This window comes from Microtus oregoni, unplaced genomic scaffold (assembly GCF_018167655.1).
Source record: "Microtus oregoni isolate MIOR12 unplaced genomic scaffold, Mior012 000004F_ref0000308, whole genome shotgun sequence".
Taxonomy (NCBI): Eukaryota; Metazoa; Chordata; class Mammalia; order Rodentia; family Cricetidae; genus Microtus; species Microtus oregoni.
Window position 1 is genome coordinate 19,999,225 of NW_024543063.1, and position 21,443 is coordinate 20,020,667.

Below are 21,443 nucleotides of genomic sequence, written 5' to 3' on the forward strand. Positions count from 1 at the left end.
CAAAGAAGATAATGGGAGAGGGCTTGGAAAGATCAGGGTTATTTAAAGAGTCCATGAACTCTTTAAAAGACACACGTTTAAAATCCATCTTGATGATTCCTAAAGATCCAGATTCTCTGTATGTTCTCCGTTCTGTCAACCCAGAAGATCTTAGAGTGAGGCAGACAGATCAGTTTTGAGATGTTTGGAGCTAAGAGAGTTATCACTTTTCTGCATTCTTAGAACTGCCCACCTACTGCCATTCACGTCTCCCTTTTTCCTTTGGGATATTGAGTAACAGTGAGTCTGTTGTTCTGATGTCATAGTGTGCATGCTTTGATCTAACAGTGAGCCTGTAGCTCTGATGTCACAGTGAGCATGTGGCTCTGATGTCACAGTGAGCATGTGGCTCTGATGTCACAGTGAGCATGTAGCTCTGATGTCACAGTGAGCACGGAGCTCTGATGTCACAGTGAGCACGTAGCTCTGATGTCACAGTGAGCACGTAGCTCTGATGTCACAGTGAGCACGTAGCTCTGATGTCACAGTGAGCATGGAGCTCTGATGTCACAGTGAGCACGTAGCTCTGATGTCACAGTGAGCATGTAGCTCTGATATCTGTCTCTGACTTTAACAGGGAAATGAGTTTACCATGCTTCAACACAGTTTCAAGCATAATATAAGCACTTACTAAGGAATGAATGAATGAGTTAGTGAATAAAGATATGGGTTAATTGACATAGTTAAAGATCAGCTTAATGAAGTCAAATCATAGTTTACTAGGACATTTTTCAATAGACTATTTTTCAAAGTTGTAAACTATTACAGGGCGATTAGGGAAGCAGGGCGAGGACGCACTATCACCTAGATCCTTCCTAAGTCTACACATCTACTTTAGTTTTGTGGATAAGAAATTCAAGGTCAGAGGTTGAGTTCTCACTCAGAGGGCTCAGGAGGTCAACAGGAAACTAGGATCTGAATGCTGATCTGAAGGAACCTTAAGTATCTGCTGGCCCTGTCAGGTTCTTCCAAAGACAATGCTGTAAAAGAGACTGAAACAGAATCTAAGTCAGAGACGGTGAAGACAGGGGCCTAGGGGAGACCGATGAGAACCCAATCTGGTAGAAGGGCATTGAATATAAACTACACCCCCGCAAGCTTAATGTAAAAAAAGACTGTGACAGGACATTCTGGAATGACTCACCAAAGAAAACAAAAAAGAAAAAAAATTACAAGTTCAGCTCAGTGTAAATATAAAATGTAATCACTGATCTCTGAAGTTTTGTTAAAGATTTGCTGCAGACTTTAAGGCCTAAGTTTCTGCCTAGCGACCAACAATAGACAGCCACCCCCACTCTCCATTAAGATCCTCATTACCCTTTCCTTATGGAAAGCTGGCCTCTGCATTGAAATGCAGTTAGCTTTCCCTGCTAGTAGGGTACTCAGCAACACTTAATTAATTATGAAAGTTCAGCCTTATTACTTCCTGGAAGAGTTCCAGATTTGAACAGATGAAGTGCCCAGAAATAGTTTAGGACTGAGAGATGGTAGGCAACTCTATTTTGCATCTATGGATCTAAGGGCCCTGCATAATAGTTCCGGATGTAAACTCAGCTATGAAATTACGAGCTCTGTGAGTGGCTGGGGTGTGCTTATTACAGAGACCGTCTCTCTAGGGTCCAGAGTCTTATTGTGAAAAATGAGGGGCAATTGCTACTACAGTACTTGATTGTTTCAACTTTTAAGTAAAAATGAATAAAGATAGATTCATATGAGTGAAGAAAAGAAAGGGCACCCAATGTCCATGGAATGGGAGACATCCATGGAATTTTCTCCTTCCACTTGATATACTAGTTCATGGCCAGTGTAATACTAAGTAAAATAATTTGAAGATCAAGAACTTCCAGAACAGCCCCTGTCTGTAAACTCCAGGCAGTCCAAGGAATCCTTGTCTTTAAAAAAAATCTCCACTTCAACAAAAGGGGCTGTATTTATACACTGAATTGATTATGTGGTTAGACAGGAAAGAGCATCTATGAAATATATATTTTAAGTCATGTGACTGACGTGTCTCCCACATAAATTTCATTAATTCCATCATTTTCTAGGCTGTAGACTGGATAAGGGTCGTTTTCTTCTTTTCCTTGAGACAGGCCAGACTAGCTTATATTTCATGACTTAGTGTTTACTGTTCCTCCCCAGTCTTTATTCCATGAATCTTTTAGTCTCCTTTCTGTTTATTTCTTTTTAATTACTTTTGTCTCTTTCCAAAATACCTCTTCTAAAATATCAATATTCCTTTTCAATATCACGACACATGTTTCTTCAATCTATTTATCTCTCTCTCTTTTTTTTTTTTTGGTTTTTTTCGAGACAGGGTTTCTCTGTGGTTTTGGAGCCTGTCCTGGAACTAGCTCTTGTAGACCAGGCTGGTCTCGAACTCACAGAGATCCGCCTGCCTCTGCCTCCGGAGTGCTGGGATTAAAGGCGTGCGCCACCACCGCCCGGCCTCTCTTTTTCTTACTGAAGAAAATTGCCAACTGATTCCACTGTTTCCTTGTTTATTTTTTGTTTGTTTTTTTCTATTGAAAGTAAGTTTTGTGGACGTATACATTTAGACTGTGTGCTTATCAACAAGTTCCCAGATTCTAGAACATTCTTGACATATACAGATATATTCTAAGTATTTGTTGCATGAGTCACGCACCAAAAGTAAAGCCACCACAGGGAAGAGGGATTTCACTCACCTGTACCACACCTGTGCAGGAATCCAAAAAGATGCAGCCTTTGGGTTCTTTGGATATCTTTTCATCTTTGTAAAAGTTCATAATGTAGGAGTTATCTGGCAGCTGAGTCAGCTGGAAGTAGCGCTTTTTGAATGACTAAACAAAAGATAGAAGGAGGGAGTTTGAATTTCATTATTCTGCTACTCATGGGAATGACAAGTCTTCAGGGTCCTTTAGCCGGGCAGTGCTCTAGAGCAGAGACTGACTTCTGTATAAATGAAATATTATAGAAAGTGTAAACACTATGCAAATGGCCCCTCTCCATGCTGTGACCCAAGAAGGAATGTGAGGAAAGCGGACAGAGCAGGGATTAGCTTGGATGTGTTCTTACCCGGACAGTGACAGTGTTGTTGACAGTGCTGTTAAAATTCCCCTTGTACAGCCAGCCAGACTTGAACACGCCAGTGCCTCCGGCTCCCCCACCGCCCTTGGAAGATGAGTGGGATGTGGTATCCTACAAAGAAAGCCATCGTTAGCAGTCAGCCTCGTGGAGCCCAGATCTTTGACACTGCATTTAAAAATGAGACTCCTTTTCCCTCCTGACTCATCTGCAGTCATCGTGTGCCCTGTCAAAACAAACATGATTCATTTTGCCTAAAAGCCCCAACACAGCCAGCCCCTCCTGCTCGCTGAAAACAGATGGCGAAGAAGCCAGTGCAGGCAGGAACTAATGGCCCCCATGTTATAAATTTGTCCCTCAAAACCATCACTTACTTCATCTTTATCAGCGTCTTCATGGTCAACCTCAAAGGAATGTGAAGGAAGTTTCTCTGGCTTGTGTTCTGCTCTGATATTTCAAAAAGAAAAAAAGAAAGTCCAGTTTGTTATTTGACATCTTGCTTTTGTTTTTTGCTGTTCCTAAGATCACAGTGGCTCTACTAACATTGTTTCAATTTTTTATGTTTTGCAACCTTAAAAATCTGGGGGTTCTTTTTTTTTAGAGAAGAGTTAACTTTTCCCTTACACCACTGTATCCTGTCTCTACTAAGTACATATTTTAAATCGTGGAGTCATTATTGACACAAATTTGGACATATGTTTTGTATTGAAAGACAGCAAAGAGGGCAGATGGAAATCTTAGAGTTTTGCCTTCTCCTGCACTCTGAAGAAGAATATTAAGCAAAGCCATCCTTGTGAGCTTTTCTGGGTCACCTGAATGTGACATGGCCAAGGCTACATGATGGTTGTCTCAGCAGGCTCAGGCTTGGAAGGACTTGATTCCTGAAAGGCAGCCTGTGCTTTGGCCCTCAGGTTGTGTCATGCCCCTGTGGTAGCTCTTCAGGCCACCCAAATGGAACAGTGTCACCTGCACATGTGGTGTGCATCCTTTGGCATCACAGAAGCTGCAGTTTCAGCTGTGGCATGATGGGCCATCCTAGAGCAGCAAGCGGGCACACCTAGCTTTATATGTACACAGAAAAATAAGTCTGAAGTAAGTTTCCCTTGGCTCAAGTCTGTCTCATAATAACGTCTGGAAGAAGCCAGACTTTCCACTTTCAGATGTGTCCCTGTGTGACTGTAGTCCCAGTACTGGTAGGGGTGGGGCAGGAGAGAGGAAGTTCCTAGGAGTTGACTGCCAATCATTGTAGCTGAAATGGTGAGCTACAGATAATTGAGTGAGCCTCTCTCAAACAATTAGGCTGAAAATGATAGAGTAATACACTTGATATTGACCTCACAAAGTCTACACACTCATACAGAGAATGCACCTGCTGGCACACAGCACACACACACACACACACACACACACACACACACGAGATTATTATCTCCTCTTCAAGTCCGGCACATAGTAGGTATTCAAAACATAGCTATTGATAAATATGTATGACTTACATAGTTGCATATATCCAAGTTATTTCTTATCAGAAGCAATAACATAATAATACGACATTCCCCATCCATGGTTTATTGATAAGTTAGAAGATGTTTAAAAATACAGACAGAAGTTTTGCATTCGAGCTTAAATATGCAAGGGATATTGTTCTTTGTCTAATCATATGTGTGTATAATCAGACTTTGGCACACAATACTGGGACTCCAGACTTGTCTAATCTTGCTGTTTTACAGAGATAAATTTGTAGAGCATAAGGCCCACTTATATAAACACACCAGAGAGATGGGGTTGGAGGACATATCTGTGAAATAATTTTATCAGGAAAGATGATTTCAAATCACCACAGAATGCATAGTAGGAAGAATATAGCCATTTAAAAAAATCTTTTTCTTGAAAAGAAATCCTTTTCTTGGTAGAGCTTCAGAGATGCTCCATTTAACCTATGCTCATTGTCACAATGTGTTAACTTGTTCTGCTCCGTTTGGTCATGGTCACCTCTCAGGGAAGGCATAGCAAGTAGTCTTCACAGTATTATCTTAGGACCACTGGGAAAGCTTTCCTACCCCATTCCTTTTCTCCATAATAGCACGTGATACTCTGTGAACAAGAAGCAACCCTTTTCACATTTTATTGGATTAACAAGAGAAAGTCTTCAACACAATCTTTTCCTTCTCCCTCTCATGTTATCTGAGTTTCAGGGACAATTTCAAACGGTACGTTTCAGGGCAGTTGCTTGAAATGTTTTATCTGATTATGTGCATTATGGGATTTAAAAATTGACGATACGGCTCTGAGGAAGTGGAGGAAACTTCCATGCTGGCTGATTATACACATATTTTTGTAAATTGTAGAGGGAATTATGTTAAGAGCTATTACCACAAAAACAATGTTGCTATGAAGTGATCTATTTCTTAATCAGCTAGATTTGACGATTCTACAATGCCTCCATAATTCAAAACAACACTTTACACATGATTGAAAGTTATACTACTATCTCCTATTACAGCGCATAAAAAAAAACCCCTGAAATCCAGCCAGAAAGGGCTTTATTAATCCCACACTACTCTTGTCACTATAGACCAGTGGACATACAGTGACAAACCAGTCATTACTATGAGTCACCGATTCATAGCTTGGCCAGATTTATTACTTTTCGCCTTTGGTAGTATGCATAGTACCATCCAGCATTACGAATGCTAACAAGCAATGAAGCTTTTATATCAGAATCAACTTGTTCCTCTGTTTTATGACTCTAATAATTAACATCTTCAGCAATAAAGACCTTACCATCAAGTTTTAAAGTATACCAAGAGCAGTGGGAACAGTCTGGACAAGTCTTACAAGACATGTCCATTGGTGCAGCAGTGACATGATTGTTATGGGAGTAATCACCACTATTTTTTTATTGAATTTAAGGCCTGTTCCTAATGATGAAGCCCATATTGGACACCATTGTTGAGGCCAATAACTTGTGACTACATTTGTCTTAGGCTTTAGAGGATTACCTACTACTATTACCCTGCTAAATGAATCGTATGAGGCGGGGTCACAAGGGAACCTGTAGAAACAACTAATTCAGGCCCAGAGGAGCTCACAGACTCTAGACTGACAGCTAGGGAGCCTTCACCAGACCGACCTGAGCCTACTCTCTATGTGTGACTGCTGTGTAGCTTGGTCTACTTGTGGAACTCTTAGTAGTAGGATAAGGGACTGTCCTTAACACTTGAGCTGGCTTTTGGTAACCTGTTCTCCATACTGGGTTGTTTCACCCAGCCTTAATAGTTCTACCTCAATTTGAAATGCATGCTTTGTTGACACTCATGGGAACCCTGCTCCTTTCTGAACAGAAAGAGAGAAGGAATAGATGGGGGTAGAGGAGAGGCAGGGGGAGGAAACAGGAGGAGAGGAGGGAGGGGAAACTGCAGTCAGGGTGTAAAATAAATGAACATATTTAATTAATAAAAGAAAAAATGTATCTCTGTTTATTGCCTTCAAAAATTCAACTTGAAGGAATATTGGGCCATCTCCACGGACCTTTGGAATATCAAGATAAAAGACTGGCCAGGTATTTCGTATCTTGAGTTTGAACCCAATGCGAGCAATGATTTGCAGGGAATCTTACTTTTCACTTCCTCTAATTGCCCCAAGAAGGATCATGGCAATGCTTGAGTGCCCTTCAGTCACTATTTATGAACTTAGTGCTCACATTTCACATGTAAAAATCCAACAATAGTTTCCATTCTGTGTAGTTAACATGAAAAAATGTATGCACCAAGTTTATATATTCTAACACACTGTAGACAATGAACAAATATTTAACTACTTAAGGTTTTTTTCTCTGCTATATTTGAGACGGACTTGTAGTGCCCTGGGCTGGCCTTGAACACATTATGTAGATAGATGGCAGTTATTTTGAGATCCTAATCCTCCTGCCTCCACCACTTGAATGTTTGGTATACACTACCCTGTTCAGCTTCCTTTCTTTAAACAGGAATCATTTTTGTCCTTGGTTAGCCCAGGTGAGCTGGTCGAACTTGATTTGGTATTCAGATAAAAAAATAAATCCTTGGCGAATATTCTTTCTAAGATCAACCGTGGTAAAACTTTTTGCTTTTGTTTCATGTTGTGCACTTCTGCATTTTATCAATGCTCCAATGAAATCAGCACCACCATAAATTTTCATGCCATTTGCATCTCCCAGGAACTCCAAGTTCAGTCAGTGTTGACTGTGTGATGGCTGATGCTTCACATTCTAGGAAAAATAATGGCACTCTCTAGTTTGCTTTTTTGAATGCATGATCTTTGAGTTTAAAGAATACATTTCACTTTTTTCTTTTACTTTTTCAATAATGCTACCTTTCACAATTCTATTCAGCAGTGTTAGGAACTTGTAAAAAAATGATCAGCTTAAACTGGTAGCAGACATAGGAGGGTTCTTCTAATCCAGGAGGTATAGACATGATTTACTTTCAACAGCCTCACGAAGCCTAACTGAATTAAATTAATCTGCTTTCTCTACTGACCTAAATATGAGCAATCTTTAGGGGGCAGTTCTTAGCTTTGTAAAATCATTAAGAAATAATTCTATTATGCAATGCTGAAGTATTTATTATTCTGGGACATATACTAGGGGAATCTACTTTAGAACTTATGATAGAATGTATTTTATGTGGCAAACTTTCCTATTATTAATATCTCCTTCCACATCTTTAGATAATGTGCATGAAATTTTTAACAACTTTTCAGTTACGTTCTCTTACCATATTGGAGACGTGTCTATGCAAAATATAAAAAAAATCTAACTCAGTAACTACGCTCAGAATCTCTTCTTAGTAGACATGCTTTCTGTATCCTTTAATAAAGGAAAAACTCCATGAACCTAAAATACTGTATTTACTTCTTTTATGGCATCATGACTATAATAACAGTATTTGGCAGTTAAAGTGACTTGAATGCTCTACATATCTAAGCGAGTGGAAACATTTTCACTCAAAGAGTAAGGGTCAAGGGAGATCAATCACCAAGCAAAGCAATTACTACACAAGCATAAGGATTGGAATTAGGATCCCCAGCATTCATGGAAGTGCTGAGTGGGCATGGTAGGCCACCTGCAACTTCAGAACTCAGGCATTGGGGACAGCCTTAGAGCAAGATGGCTAGGGAGGCTGGCCACATTGGCAAACTCTAGATCAACTGAGCCCCCTTGCTGTGAATAAAGAAAAGCAAGGGCAACTCCCAACGCCAGCTTCAGTTGCACTAAATGCACACAAACATGCATGAGCTCCACACAGACAACACGCAAAAATAATGAGAGTTGGCAAAGCCATCCCACTAAAATCAGGAACACGACAAGGATGTCCACTCTCTCCATACCTCTTCAATATAGTGCTTGAAGTTCTAGCAATAGCAATAAGACAACATAAAGGGATCAAGGGGATTCGTATCGGAAAAGAAGAAGTTAAGCTCTCGTTATTTGCAGATGATATGACAGTATACATAAGCGACCCCAAAAACTCTACCAAAGAACTCCTACAGCTGATAAACACCTTTAGTAATGTGGCAGGATACAAGATCAACTCCAAAAAATCAGCGGCCTTCCTATACACTAAGGATAAGGAAACAGAGAGGGAAATTAGAGAAGCATCACCTTTCACGATAGCCACAAATAGCATAAAATATCTTGGGGTAACTCTGACCAAGGATGTGAAAGATCTATTTGACAAGAACTTTAAGTCTTTGAAGAAAGAAATTGAAGAGGACACCAGAAAATGGAAAGATCTTCCTTGCTCCTGGATTGGGAGGATCAACATAGTAAAAATGGCAATTCTACCAAAAGCAATCTATAGATTCAATGCAATCCCCATCAAAATCCCATCAAAATTCTTCACAGATCTGGAGAAGACAATAATCAACTTTATATGGAAAAACAAAAAACCCAGTATAGCCAAAACAATCTTATACAACAAAGGAGCGTCTGGAGGCATTACCATCCCTGACTTCAAACTCTACTACAGAGCTACAGTATTGAAAACAGCTTGGTATTGGCATAAAAACAGAGAAGTCGACCAATGGAATCGAATAGAAGACCCTGACATTAACCCACAAACCTATGAACACCTGATTTTCGATAAAGGAGCTAAAAGTATACAATGGAAAAAAGAGAGCATCTTCAACAAATTGTGCTGGCAAAACTGGATGTCAACCTGTAGAAGAATGAAAATAGATCCATATCTATCACCATGCACAAAACTCAAGTCAAAATGGATTAAAGACCTCAATATCAGTCTGAACACACTGAACCTGATAGAAGAGAAAGTGGGAAGTACTCTACAACACATGGGCACAGGAGACCACTTCTTACATACAACCCCAGCAGCACAGACATTAAGGACCTCATTGAATAAATGGGACCTCCTGAGACTGAGAAGCTTCTGTAAAGCAAAGGACACTGTCGCTAAGACACAAAGGCAACCCACTAACTGGGAGAAGATCTTCACCAACCCCGCAACTGACAAAGGTCTGATCTCCAAAATATATAAAGAACTCAAGAAACTAGACTGTAAAAGGCTAACCAACCCAATTATAAAATGGGGCATTGAACTGAACAGAGAATTCTCAACAGAAGAACTTCAAATGGCCAAAAGACACTTAAGGCCATGCTCAACTTCCTTAGCGATCAGGGAAATGCAAATCAAGACAACTTTAAGATACCATCTTACACCTGTCAGAATGGCGAAAATCAAAAACACCAATGATAGCCTTTGTTGGAGTGGTTGTGGAGAAAGGGGTACACTCATCCTTTGCTGGTGGGAATGCAAACTTGTGCAACCACTTTGAAAGCAGTGTGGCGGTTTCTCAGGAAATTCGGGATCAACTTACCCCTGGACCCCGCAATACCACTCTTGGGAATATACCCAAGAGAGGCCTTATCATACAACAAAAGTATATGCTCTACTATGTTCATAGCAGCATTGTTTGTCATAGCCAGAACCTGGAAACAACCTAGATGCCCTTCAATGGAAGAATGGATGAAGAAAGTATGGAATATATACATATTAGAGTATTACTCAGCAGTAAGAAACAAGGACTTCTTGAATTTTGCATACAAATGGATGGAAATAGAAAACACTATCCTGAGTGAGGTAAGCCAGACACAAAAAGAGGAACATGGGATGTACTCACTCATATTTGGTTTCTAGCCATAAACCAAGGACATTGAGCCTATAATTAGTGATCCTAGAGAAGCTAAATAAGGAGAACCCAAAGAAAAACATATAGGCATCCTCCTGAATATTAACCTTCAGCAAGCGATGAAAGGAGACAGAGACAGAGACCCACGTTGGAGCACCGGACAGAAATCTCAAGGTCCAAATCAGGAGCAGAAGGAGAGAGAGCACGAGCAAGGAACTCAGGACCATGGGGGGTGCACCCACACACTGAGACAATGGGGATGTTCTACTGGGAACTCACCAAGACCAGCTGGCCTGGGTCTGGAAAAGCCTGGGACAAATCCGGACTCTCTGAACATAACGGACAATGAGGACTACTGAGAACTCAAGAACAATGGCAATGGGTTTTTGATCCTACTGCACGTACTGGCTTTGTGGGAGCCTAGGCAGTTTGGATGCTCAACTTACTAGACCTGGATGGAGGTGGGGGGTTCCCTGGACTTCCCACAGGACAGGGAACCCTGATTGCTTTTCGGGCTGAGGGGGGGGGGACTTAACTAGGGGAGGGGGAGGGAAATGGGAGGCGGTGGCTGGGAAGAGACAGAAATCTTTAATAAATAAATAAATTTAAAAAAAATAATGAGAGTTGGAATGTGACTGCCTAGGTCCTGTTTCTTAAGCACTGAGAGAGCTTCCACGTTGTGACTATTCTCAGATCTGTTTTTAGAAAGAGGAGCATAGATATTAGAAACAATCTGATTGTCAATTGCATCTACAGGTTGCATGTGACCAACACCCAGACATCTTGAATGCCATCATCACTTGAGACACCCTAGGGATTGACAGGAATTTCCCAAGAAGCTCCAAGAAATTATTATTAAGGAGTCCTGAGTTCTTTCAAAATGTTTAGAAATCTATAGGAGTTACGGCACAGGGCTTTCTTTGAAAAAAAAAAAGACTTCCTGTTTTGGAGAACCTTTGGCTTGCTCTTCACAGTGAGACAACTCCTGAATAAGAAAACAACTTCCTCCTCTCCTTTCTCTTTTCTGCCACTCCTCCAAATGTAGGCCAAATGATTTCTAAAAGACATTACGCAGTGGACATCCCTCAAGATTTCTCTCGCAGCAAGAATAAAATCTACGCTTCCCTCTAGGGTTCCCAAGGCTCTTGGATTCTTGTTGCTATCCTCACACTCTAGCCCCCCAGACTCTCATTCTGCTCAAGTGATCAGACCCAGACCCTCCCCCCCTTTTTGAGATTGTAGCACTGATGGCTAAAGCCCCATGAGATACAGTTCAATGTCACCTTCTGGGAGCCATTCACAATTCCTATTTAGAGCCCTAGTTTGGAAAAATCTTCCTGACTGGGGACAGAAAATATTGCCAAGTAGAGCTGAATTTTGTGCCATGGACAAATAAAACAAAATTTGATTCAGTGTGCATCACTTAAGGAGAGTATAAGTAGACGCTGAACTTTTGAACTTTTGATATTTTTTTCTTATTTTTTTCTTGAATCTTTGTATCATGTTTATTTGATGAACCAAATGAGTTGAGAGGTACTTGTTGAAAGCATTTTTCTTTTTTAAATTTTTAGCATCTCCATCCCCATTTGGAAATGTTCAAAAATAAAAATTTCCACATTATTATGTGCCAGGAATTGTCCTGAAGGGATTCAGCAGGGAATTCCCAGCCCTTTGAAGGACTTTATTCAGTAGGGGGATCAACAAATAAATGTTTACTGTAGTTCAGTGAGCAGGTGGGTCTCTGTGGAGTGACACTTGGGGAGAGCAGAACAAAGTGACCTTCCTGAAGGCTTTAGGGTCCCAAATGTCAGGGGGAAGTTACACACCGAGTTTCTGTTTTGCTCTGATTTTAGATCTATGCCCTTCTGTAGAATTCATTTGCATGCTTTTTGAAATCTCTCAGTGAATGTACATAAAGCAGGCTGTGAATCAAAATGCTGTTTGGAATCTGGTGAGAAATTCTCTGCACCCTGTTGGCCTTTCCCGGTGCCACTGTTGAAAGAACAGCTCATCGATGGATGATTCAGGGATGAGCAAATGCTCAAACTGCAGCTAGCAGCAAATTAGAGAAGACTGAGTCTCCTTCCAAACTCTTATTATAACAACATAGCTATTATGTTGTTGATCAAAATGTTCTGTATCTTGACGCATAAATTTCGCAAAATGTACCTCGACACAAAATAAACACACTTGTGTTCATAAACAGTGTTGGAGCTTGCAAAGAGGTGACTTTTAAACATATGCAAAAAAGTCCACGTAGTCTTTATAATAAACAGATGACGCATTCTTACCGGGGTAGCTGTCGAATGTCTCCCGAATACTGTTCATATTTGTAGTTTACCACATACCACTGGGAACTGTAGAATTTACAAGCCTGAAAGAAACCAAAAAGACAGTTATAAAACATGCCATTAAAAGACAGCTGTGCTGGAAAAATGTTTTCATGATCACAGACGGGCACGGGGGTCGCCACGTTAGCCACTTCAAGGTAGATGAGAGTCCTGTCCTTCCTAATCGTCAGGCTTTCTCCAGTGTCATGGAACTCTCTCCAGACTCCTGGAGGAGGAACTGTTTAACACAGCTATTCTGGTTCACATCACCACCGGAATCACTATCAAATCCGAGCTGATGTGTGGCTCTCCAGAAGCACTGTTCATGTCCTTTCCTTGTCTTCTCACCCTTCATCTGACGGTTCGGGTCATGAAGGATAGTTTTATTTGTGTCCAGTCCCGTCATGATTTTAGCCTCTGTTTCTCTCACTCTGCTCTAGTAACTGAACTACCTTTTCTTCTGCTTCTCTCCTATTACCGCCCTTGTTGGCTCAGCCAGGAGCTGGCTTTTCAGCTTTATCTCAAAACTTTGCCATGATTGTTCAAAGTTTTACGGAATGTTAATAAAGGATCACTGAGAATTATGTTGAGAATGAAGCTAGCAAATCAAGTGATGATTGATGTTGTGGGATATTTTGTTTGCACTCCGACTCTCCCAAGACTGACAATAAAGTTTACTTTGAATCAGAGGGCGGAGCTAGCTACCAGTTGACCAAAAATAGTCATAGAGGTTTTGGAGGACCAAGGACACATAGAGAGACAGAGAAAGTAGTAGGGAGGAGTGTAGAAAGATTCTTGGCCTTTTGGATCGAGGAAGGAGAGAAAAAGGAGGTCACTGGTTGTTTCTTGGCTGCTTTTCTTTTCTTTTTTTTTATTGAGAAAAGGAGAAAAAAAACATAAACAAAAAAAAAACAAGTTTCCACCTCCTCCCAGCCTCCCATTTCCCTCCCCCTCCTCCCAGCCTTCTCCCCCTCCTCCCACCCTTCTCCCCCTCCCCCCACTCCTCTCCCACTCCCTCTCCAGTCCACAGAGCAGTCAGGGTTCCCTGCCCTGTGGTAAGTCCTAGGTCCTCCCCCCTCCATCCATATCTAGGAAGGTGAACATCCAAACTGGCTAGGCTCCCACAAAGCCAGAACATGAAGTAGGATCAAAACCCCGTGCCATTGTCCTTGGCGTCTCATCAGCCCTCATTGTTCGCCATGTTCAGAGAGTCCGGTTTTATCCCATGGTTTTTCGGTCACAGTCCAGCTGGCCTTGGTGAGCTCCCAGTAAGGACACTGTCACTAAGACACAAAGGCAACCTACTGATTGGGAGAAGATCTTCACCAACCCCGCAACAGACAAAGGTCTGATCTCCAAAATATAGAGAGAACTCAAGAAACTAGACTTTAAAATGCTAATTAACCAAATTAAAAAATGGGGCACTGATCTGAACAGAGAATTCTCAACAGAAGAAGTTCAAATGGCCAAAAGACACTTAAGGTCGTGCTCAACTTCCTTAGCAATCAGGGAAATGCAAATCAAAACAACTTTGAGATATCATTTTACACCTGTCAGAATGGCTAAAGTCAAAAACACCAAGGATAACCTTTGCTCGAGAGGCTGTGGAGGAAGGGGTACCCTCATCCATTGCTGGTGGGAATGCAATCTTGTGCAACCACTGTGGAAGTCAGTGTTTTGGTTCCTCAGGAAATTCGGGATCAACCTACCCCTGGACCCAGCAATACCACTCCTGGGAATATACCCAAGAGATGCTCTATCATATGACAAAAGCATTTGTTCAACTATGTTCTTGGCTGCTTTTCTGATCATTCAGGTTCTTTCCCAGATATCTGATTCCTGAATTTTTATTAACAAAGAATAATCAAATAAATGCTTCAGATTGATTTTTATACTATTTATATTTGTGTGTTGTGTGCATATATGCACGTGTGTTGGGTGCATGAGCATATGGAGGCCAGATGTATATTTGGATGCCACCATTCTCCACCTTTTTGTTTTGAGGCAGGGGCTACTGAACCTGGAGCTCACTAATTAGTGAACTTCAAGGATCTTCTGGTTTCTTTTTGCCTGGCATTACCCACAGTTTTATGATTATGGATGCGCCCCACTAGGCCTAGAATTTTGTATAGTTACTGAAGACATGAAATCAAGCCCCACTACTTGTGGGGCAGACACTCTACTGACTGTGTTATCTCCATATCTGTTGGTTTATACTACTTATGGACATAAAATATTTTCCAAGCACCTACCTACCATGTAGCTTATTGTAATGACCATGGATTTGCAGTAGAGATCTCACTATGTCAAACTAGACCTTAATAGCCCTTCAACTCTAAAATGACACGATATTGAGAATTATTTAGCTGTCTACCGAATTACAAATAGAACATGTCTTCTCATACTTATGGAGAAAAATTGAGGCACAATGAATTTATTGACCTTTGGGGAATAATGTCCTGTGAGGCTCTCTTTGTAAGCAAGGCGAAGACAGACAGACAGACAGAGAGACATTACACAGTTCTGCCGACAGGAACGCGAGAGCACGGCTTCTGTAGAGTTTGATGGAAGCAGGGCATAGTCCACTGCAGACACGGGAGCAGGAAAAGTAAGGGAGTAGGGTGGAAAAGACCACAACTCCAGGAATTCAGGCTCTTTGACTGGGCTTTCTGTGGGTCTCTCTGTTCCTTGTCTGAATCTTTGACAGCTTTGCTTAAAATGAAACCTTTTAGGCAAGGAGCCTATTAAGAGGTCCGAGGCAGGGAACATCAGGTGTACAGCAGAGGCAAGTCTAGGGACCTTATCCGCTTCTAGATTTCCCTGGTCCTGATTGCTCTCAGCCCTGTCACTTTATTTATTCAGGGATGTACCCACGCACAGACTGGCAAGCGAGGCCAAGGCAAGTGAGATGGGGACAAAGGCGGGAGTGGGAGGCTGGCAGTGTGCACACAGGACCACTGATGGGTTCACCATCAAAGCCGATCTCGGGGAGGTTGAGAGCAGAGGCCAGCAAGAGAGAAGGGAAGGGGAAAATGATCGGTGGGAACTCAATTTCAGTTAGTTAGAAGTAAATACTTTTTACATGTCTTGACACAGGAGGGCGACCATTCATAACTCTATGTACTGCAATTTCCAGAAGCTAGGGAAAGAATTTTCAGCGTTTTCACAAAACACAGACAAGACTTTGAGGCGACAGATACTGACTCAGCTCTGAAAGTTACATAACATTTACGTATAACATCATATTATTTCCTAAATATGCATGCTTTGTTTTTATATGCCAGTCTTTTGATTTTAAGAAAAATTTGCTTACTATTTGTGTATGTGTGTGTGCATGCTTGTGTGCGTGACTCTGTGTGTGTGCAGACATGCATGTGTGCTCCAGCATGCCTGTGGAGGTTAGAAGATAATTGTTGGGAGTCGGTTCTTTCCTTCTACCTCAGTGAGGCAGGGCCTCTCTTATTCCTTGGCATACATCAGACTAACTGGGTTTGGAGCTTCTGAATGATTCTCCTGTCTCTACATTCCATCTTTCCATCTTGCCTTAGGAATGTTATGGTTATAGATAGCCACAACTACATTTGGCTTATTTGTTTTTTGTTTTTAATGGGGGCTCTGGGACTCAAACACGGATTGTGTGGCAAGTGCTTCTATCCATTAGGCCAATTCCAGAGCCGTCTTTGCAGGTTTTTAAAGATAAATGAATAGATAAAAATGGCAACTCTCAGTCCTCATTATAGAAAGCTCTTTGTGAATCTTTTCAATGTTCTTCGTGAATCCTTTGCACATTCTTTGGACATCCATTAACAAAGACATTTACAGCTGGTCAAAGTGCAGAGTGTTTGTAAAGGAGATCTGGGTCATACCCTCTCCACTCAAACTCAGAGACTTCAGAGGAGGGGCAGGAAGACTCAGAGATCAAGGAGGACTCTAAGACTCAGAAGTCAAGGAAGACTCTAAGACTCAGAAGTCAAGGAGGACTGAACTAATCCGGGTCCTCTGGGCATGATAGGATCCATGTTTCTGTAAATCCACAGCAGCTGTGTTCACTTGCCCCATTCCTGGTCAAGATCAAGCCAGTCAATATTCTAGTGCGGAGCTGCATGAGCATCCATAGCTAGCTGAGGGGTTGACAGCTATGATTCTATTATTATTCCCCAGGAATAATGATTCCTGGGGAAAGGAACGTCAGGTTTTGTAAGGGTGAGGCCCCTGGTAGGCCCTTGGGACCTCGGTGGGTGGCCTCACCCATGAGGATGAGTAAGCTGGACTTGGTGGAATATGACAAAAGAAACAAAAGAGGGTACAAAGTTGGGAGCATGGCGGGGTGAATCTGGGAGGAGTGAATATGATAAGGATGCATTGTGTGTATGTAGGAAAAATGTATTTTAGAAGAAAATCATCTTTTTTTCCTTCTCTAAACAGCACTCCAGTAAGACAGGTGAACATGGAACAGAAAAGAATTGAAGGAGGTCTGAAGAACTTGAATGAACGGGTTTGAACAAAACTATGTACTTAGCTAACATTCAACACAGACTTGCCATTCCTAGAGCCACATTTGCAAAGTGAAGAAAACTGCAGAGGAAGAAAACCGAGCCTTAATAGGCCCCTTGGCTAAAAGGTCTTTCTTTGACTTAGACAAAAATGCCAAACATTCAGACAAGGAGCAACAGGGCCAAGAGCGTGCTGAGCCAGACTGTCAGCATTCCCAGGGCACTGGTCATTTCTCCCTTACTGTCTTTGCTTCCTCTCTTGTGGCCATTTTCACGTGGAACAGAATGTGTTTAAGATACCTTTATTTTTAGATTATGCGTATGGGTGTTTTGCCTGCCCGATTATGTGTGTATCAAATATGTGCCTGGTGCTGTCGAAGGCCCAAGAGGATATCAGAATTCTCTGGAACTAGGATGCCAGAGGGTTGTGAGCTGTCATGTGTGTCATGGGAGAAAAACTTTGGTCCTCTGCAAGAACTGTCAGCACTCTTCAGAACCGAGTCATTTCTACAAGCCTCAAAATATGCTTTCAAATGGAAAATAAAAGCATGACGACCACTTCTTGTCCCCATTCCTCTAGAACATGTTTTATTTCTTTCTAGTCCAGTTTTGCCTAGTTTGTTTCTAGATTTAAATTTGTATATGTTTATTATTTTTATTCAGTTAGTATGTTTTAAGAATCTTTACATTTGATTTCTATTTTACTTTCTTTCTCTTTCTTTTATTATTCCAATATTTTTAGTGTTATGAGGGGTTGAACCCAGGGCCTTTGAACATATTAGGCAACTGTAATATCACACAACTATATCTGTAGACCTACTTATATTTGTTTTCTAAATTTGACTTCTAAAAAGAATGAAACATCATACCATAATTCACTAACCTAAACCTCCTAGATTTGAAGATTTTCATTCAGTAATTCATTTCTCAAACACCATTAAATCCTGATCTAATCCAGAAGTGATTCTAGAATTTCACAGTGACTAAGAGGGGAAAAAACACTATGTCTTCTTGAGGTCACTGAAAAGCTGGTCAATAAATGCAAAACTGAAAGATTATGTTTGTGTTCAAAGATGGAAGTGTTGTAAAAAAGAACTCAGTAGAGGAAGGGGATGGGAGATGGGATTTAAATAGGGTGAATCTTACAGAGAAGGTGATCAGAGTCTGGACTTAAAGGAGGGAAAAATAGTATTTGAATTATCACTTCAAATCTGACGCCATTTTGGAAAAAGACTCTCAGCATACACCTTCCTCCCCAAGGCCTCTCGCCTTTCCTCTCAGCACAGCCCGTCTGAATGCTATCTTTAGAACAGAATTCTCAGAGTAGTTTAGATATTGTCTCATTTCTAAAGAATTTGCCAATGAACTTGGTCAAATAGTTTGACTTATTAAGATCTCAGATTCAGCTTCTGACCGCTCAGAATGCTGAGCTGGGTGAGATGCTTCTGCTGCAGAGCTGATCTGGAAGTGTTCCTGAGACACAGCTGCACAGATCTAGAATTCATTCAGCTTTGCTTCCTATGGGCAGCAGTTTGAGCCAAGCTAAACATACTGTTGACAATAGGCCATAGGATTAGCTGACCCTAAGATGTGCTACTCATAAAATTTACTGGGTAAAAGCAACTCACTCTCTTTCTCTCTCTCTCTTTTCTCCTCCTCCTCCTCCTCCTCCCCCTCCTCCTCCCCCTCCTCCTCCCTCTCCTCCTCCCCCTCCTCCTCCTTTTCCTTCTCGTCTTCCTCTCCCTTTTATATCATTTTCTTTCTGTCTTTATTTCTTTCTTTATTTGTCAGATATTTTGCTATTAGGCATGTACACATCATCTTGAACAGTACTTGATGAATTTTAGTTCTTACTTCATAGACTAGAGAAACAGGAGAAGATGTGTTTCTTAACTTAAACCTCCCTGTGATAGAGAGAAGAATTCACACAGACTTGTCTGATTCTGAAAGTCCATTTGGTAAATGTATGCATGCATTGTTTGGTCATTGCATCCTGTTGGTCCACCATTCAGAAAGTTTGATGGTGTTTTTGCTTCTGTCCCCGACTCTGACAGGGCTGGTTTTGAATCTTCTTTTGTCATTTATTATTTGAGGCATCTCAAATGAATAGCTTTAGTAACTCTAAGCTTCTGCATCCCTCTAAATAATACTGATTTCACAAGGACCAAATGCAATAACTCTTATACAGCAATTAGCATAGGAAAAGTACTCCACACATTCCTGCTTTAAAAAAAAAATTCTTCCTTCAAGTTTGATCCCATCTGTAACCCACATTCATTTCAATTGCCATTAGCAATGTGTTTTCCTTGGATGGTGTAAGCAGAGTTTGGGGAGCTACAGTAGCAATGATTTTAAAGAATTCTGTTTTCATCATTTCATCATATTTTTTCTGCAGCTCCTGGCTAGGTTTCACATATGTGGTGGGCAGGGTGAACAATGAGTTCTGACTGGATGGCTCTTGAGAACCCTTCTCAACCTGCAGTTTCTCTGCTGCTGAGGAAGCTGGTGCATTGTACAAACGCATCACGTTTCTCCTCCACTGTGGTGGCACTTCACTCCTAGATGGTATGCATAGACAGTCACTCTCTATTCTTTGCAGCAGCCTACACAGTCCCTCTAAGACGATCATTGAAAACTGTTATGGTTGGGGCTACAGTGTCTCTGACTAAAAGCAAAGCTGAAATCTAGACTCACATGCTAGCTCTACTTGTGACAACAAAGCAGTGACTTCTGCTTTCCCTTTGGACTGTCTCATCCTTGGTACCTAGTCCCAGGTCAAAACACCAGCCTCCCCATCCCCCCCCCTTCATTTGCTGATTGGCACAGTGTACTTCAAAGTGGAAGACTGAGCAGGAGCTAGTAGAGCCAGTGAGGTTTCTCAGATGTCCTGCTGTGTGATTTTCCCCATTAACTTCTTTGTCTGATGTGTATCTATTTTCATCCTTTCTGCCTTTGTGTGTTTAGATGCAAAAATCCTAGCTACAGTTGATGAGGCCAAAGGCTTTGAACCGTTATGACAAATGTTTTATGAAACATACCCATGATTGATTCCTCTGGGGTTGTCGAGTTTCACCTGAATGTCACCAATTCAGAATCTCTGTAGCGGTGCTGTAGTCTCTAATATGTATAGCATAAGAAATTCCTCAGGGGATTCTGAATGAGGCAAAGAATCCCTGCTACTTCATCAGTTAGACTCCATCACAAGTGATCATGCAGCCTGCATCTGGTTACTCAGCAGGGCACGAGGCTCCAATTTCAAACACTGGGCTCTAGTAACTTTCATACGTACGTTATAGCCTCATCTATTTTAAAATATTTTATGTGAGTGGACATTATGCTTGCATATATAAACCATGTGTGTGTAGTGCCCATGGAAGGCAGAGGAGGGCATCAGATCTCCTGGAACTGAGTTACAGAGGCTTGTTAGCTGTGGTGTGGGTGCTGGAACCGAGCCTGAGTTTTTTTTTTTTTTTTTTTTTTTATATAAGAGTACCCAGTGTTCTTAACTGCTAGGACCTCTCTCCAGCCTCTGTATTTGTTTAATGTGTATAATGCTTTGTCTGAATCCTAATATATACATGACATACTTGCCTTGTGCCTGCAGAAACCAGAAAAGAAAAAAAAAGTGCGAGGTTCTCTGACATGACATTTCCAGATAGTTATGTCATGTGGGTGCTGGAATTGAACCCAGATCCTTTGCAAGATCAGCAAGTGCTCTTCTCCACTGAGCCATTTCCTTAGTTCCCAGATATAGGTTTTTAAAACAGCATTTTTCTAGTCTAACATAGGATTTTACGTTTGGGTGCTATTCAATATGCATTTGATATGTAATAATTATTAGTTAGTTAGTTTTTTCCACACTGTGACCAATTATAGAAAAGGCAACTCAAGGCAGGAAGGGACTATTTTGGCTCACACTTTGACAGTACACCGTCCATCGAGGTGGGGATGGCACAACTCAGTATGAGGCTGCTTGCTTACACCTTCACAGGTAAAGAAACATAGAAAGTGCTGGAAGCAGGGAGTGCATACAACATTCAGTGCCTGTCACCAAGTGACACATTTCCTCCAGCTCGCTCCACTTCCTAAAGGTTCTGTAAGCTCTCACCAGTGCCACTTGCTGGGTGGGCCCCAACTCTTCAGACATATGAGCCCATCAGGAATACTTGATATCCATAGTAACAGCAAATAGCTCTTTTCTTTTAAAAAATGATTTTAGAAAAGTGGGAAGTTATAAGCGATGCCCTAAAGTCGTACAAGGGATATATTTCATTTTCCCCTTTCTCTTCCTCCTCAGAGAGGCATTAGGATCAATTCAAATCATGTT

At 41.3% G+C, this 21,443-nt stretch overlaps 1 protein-coding gene across 4 annotated transcripts in view; it reads right to left on the reverse strand.

Annotated features, from left to right (window-relative positions):
• Dock10 (dedicator of cytokinesis 10) overlaps window positions 1-21,443 on the reverse strand; it is a 253,826-nt gene that overhangs the window by 100,709 nt on the left and 131,674 nt on the right. For all 4 annotated transcript variants that reach the window (XM_041649870.1, XM_041649869.1, XM_041649868.1 and 1 more), the window contains exons 4-7: window positions 12,585-12,667; window positions 3,480-3,552; window positions 3,097-3,219; window positions 2,727-2,861 (exon numbers count right to left, since the gene is read on the reverse strand). In XM_041649870.1, the coding sequence (XP_041505804.1) occupies window positions 2,727-2,861; window positions 3,097-3,219; window positions 3,480-3,552; window positions 12,585-12,667 (414 nt within the window). The remainder of the gene's footprint in view (window positions 1-2,726; window positions 2,862-3,096; window positions 3,220-3,479; window positions 3,553-12,584; window positions 12,668-21,443) is intronic.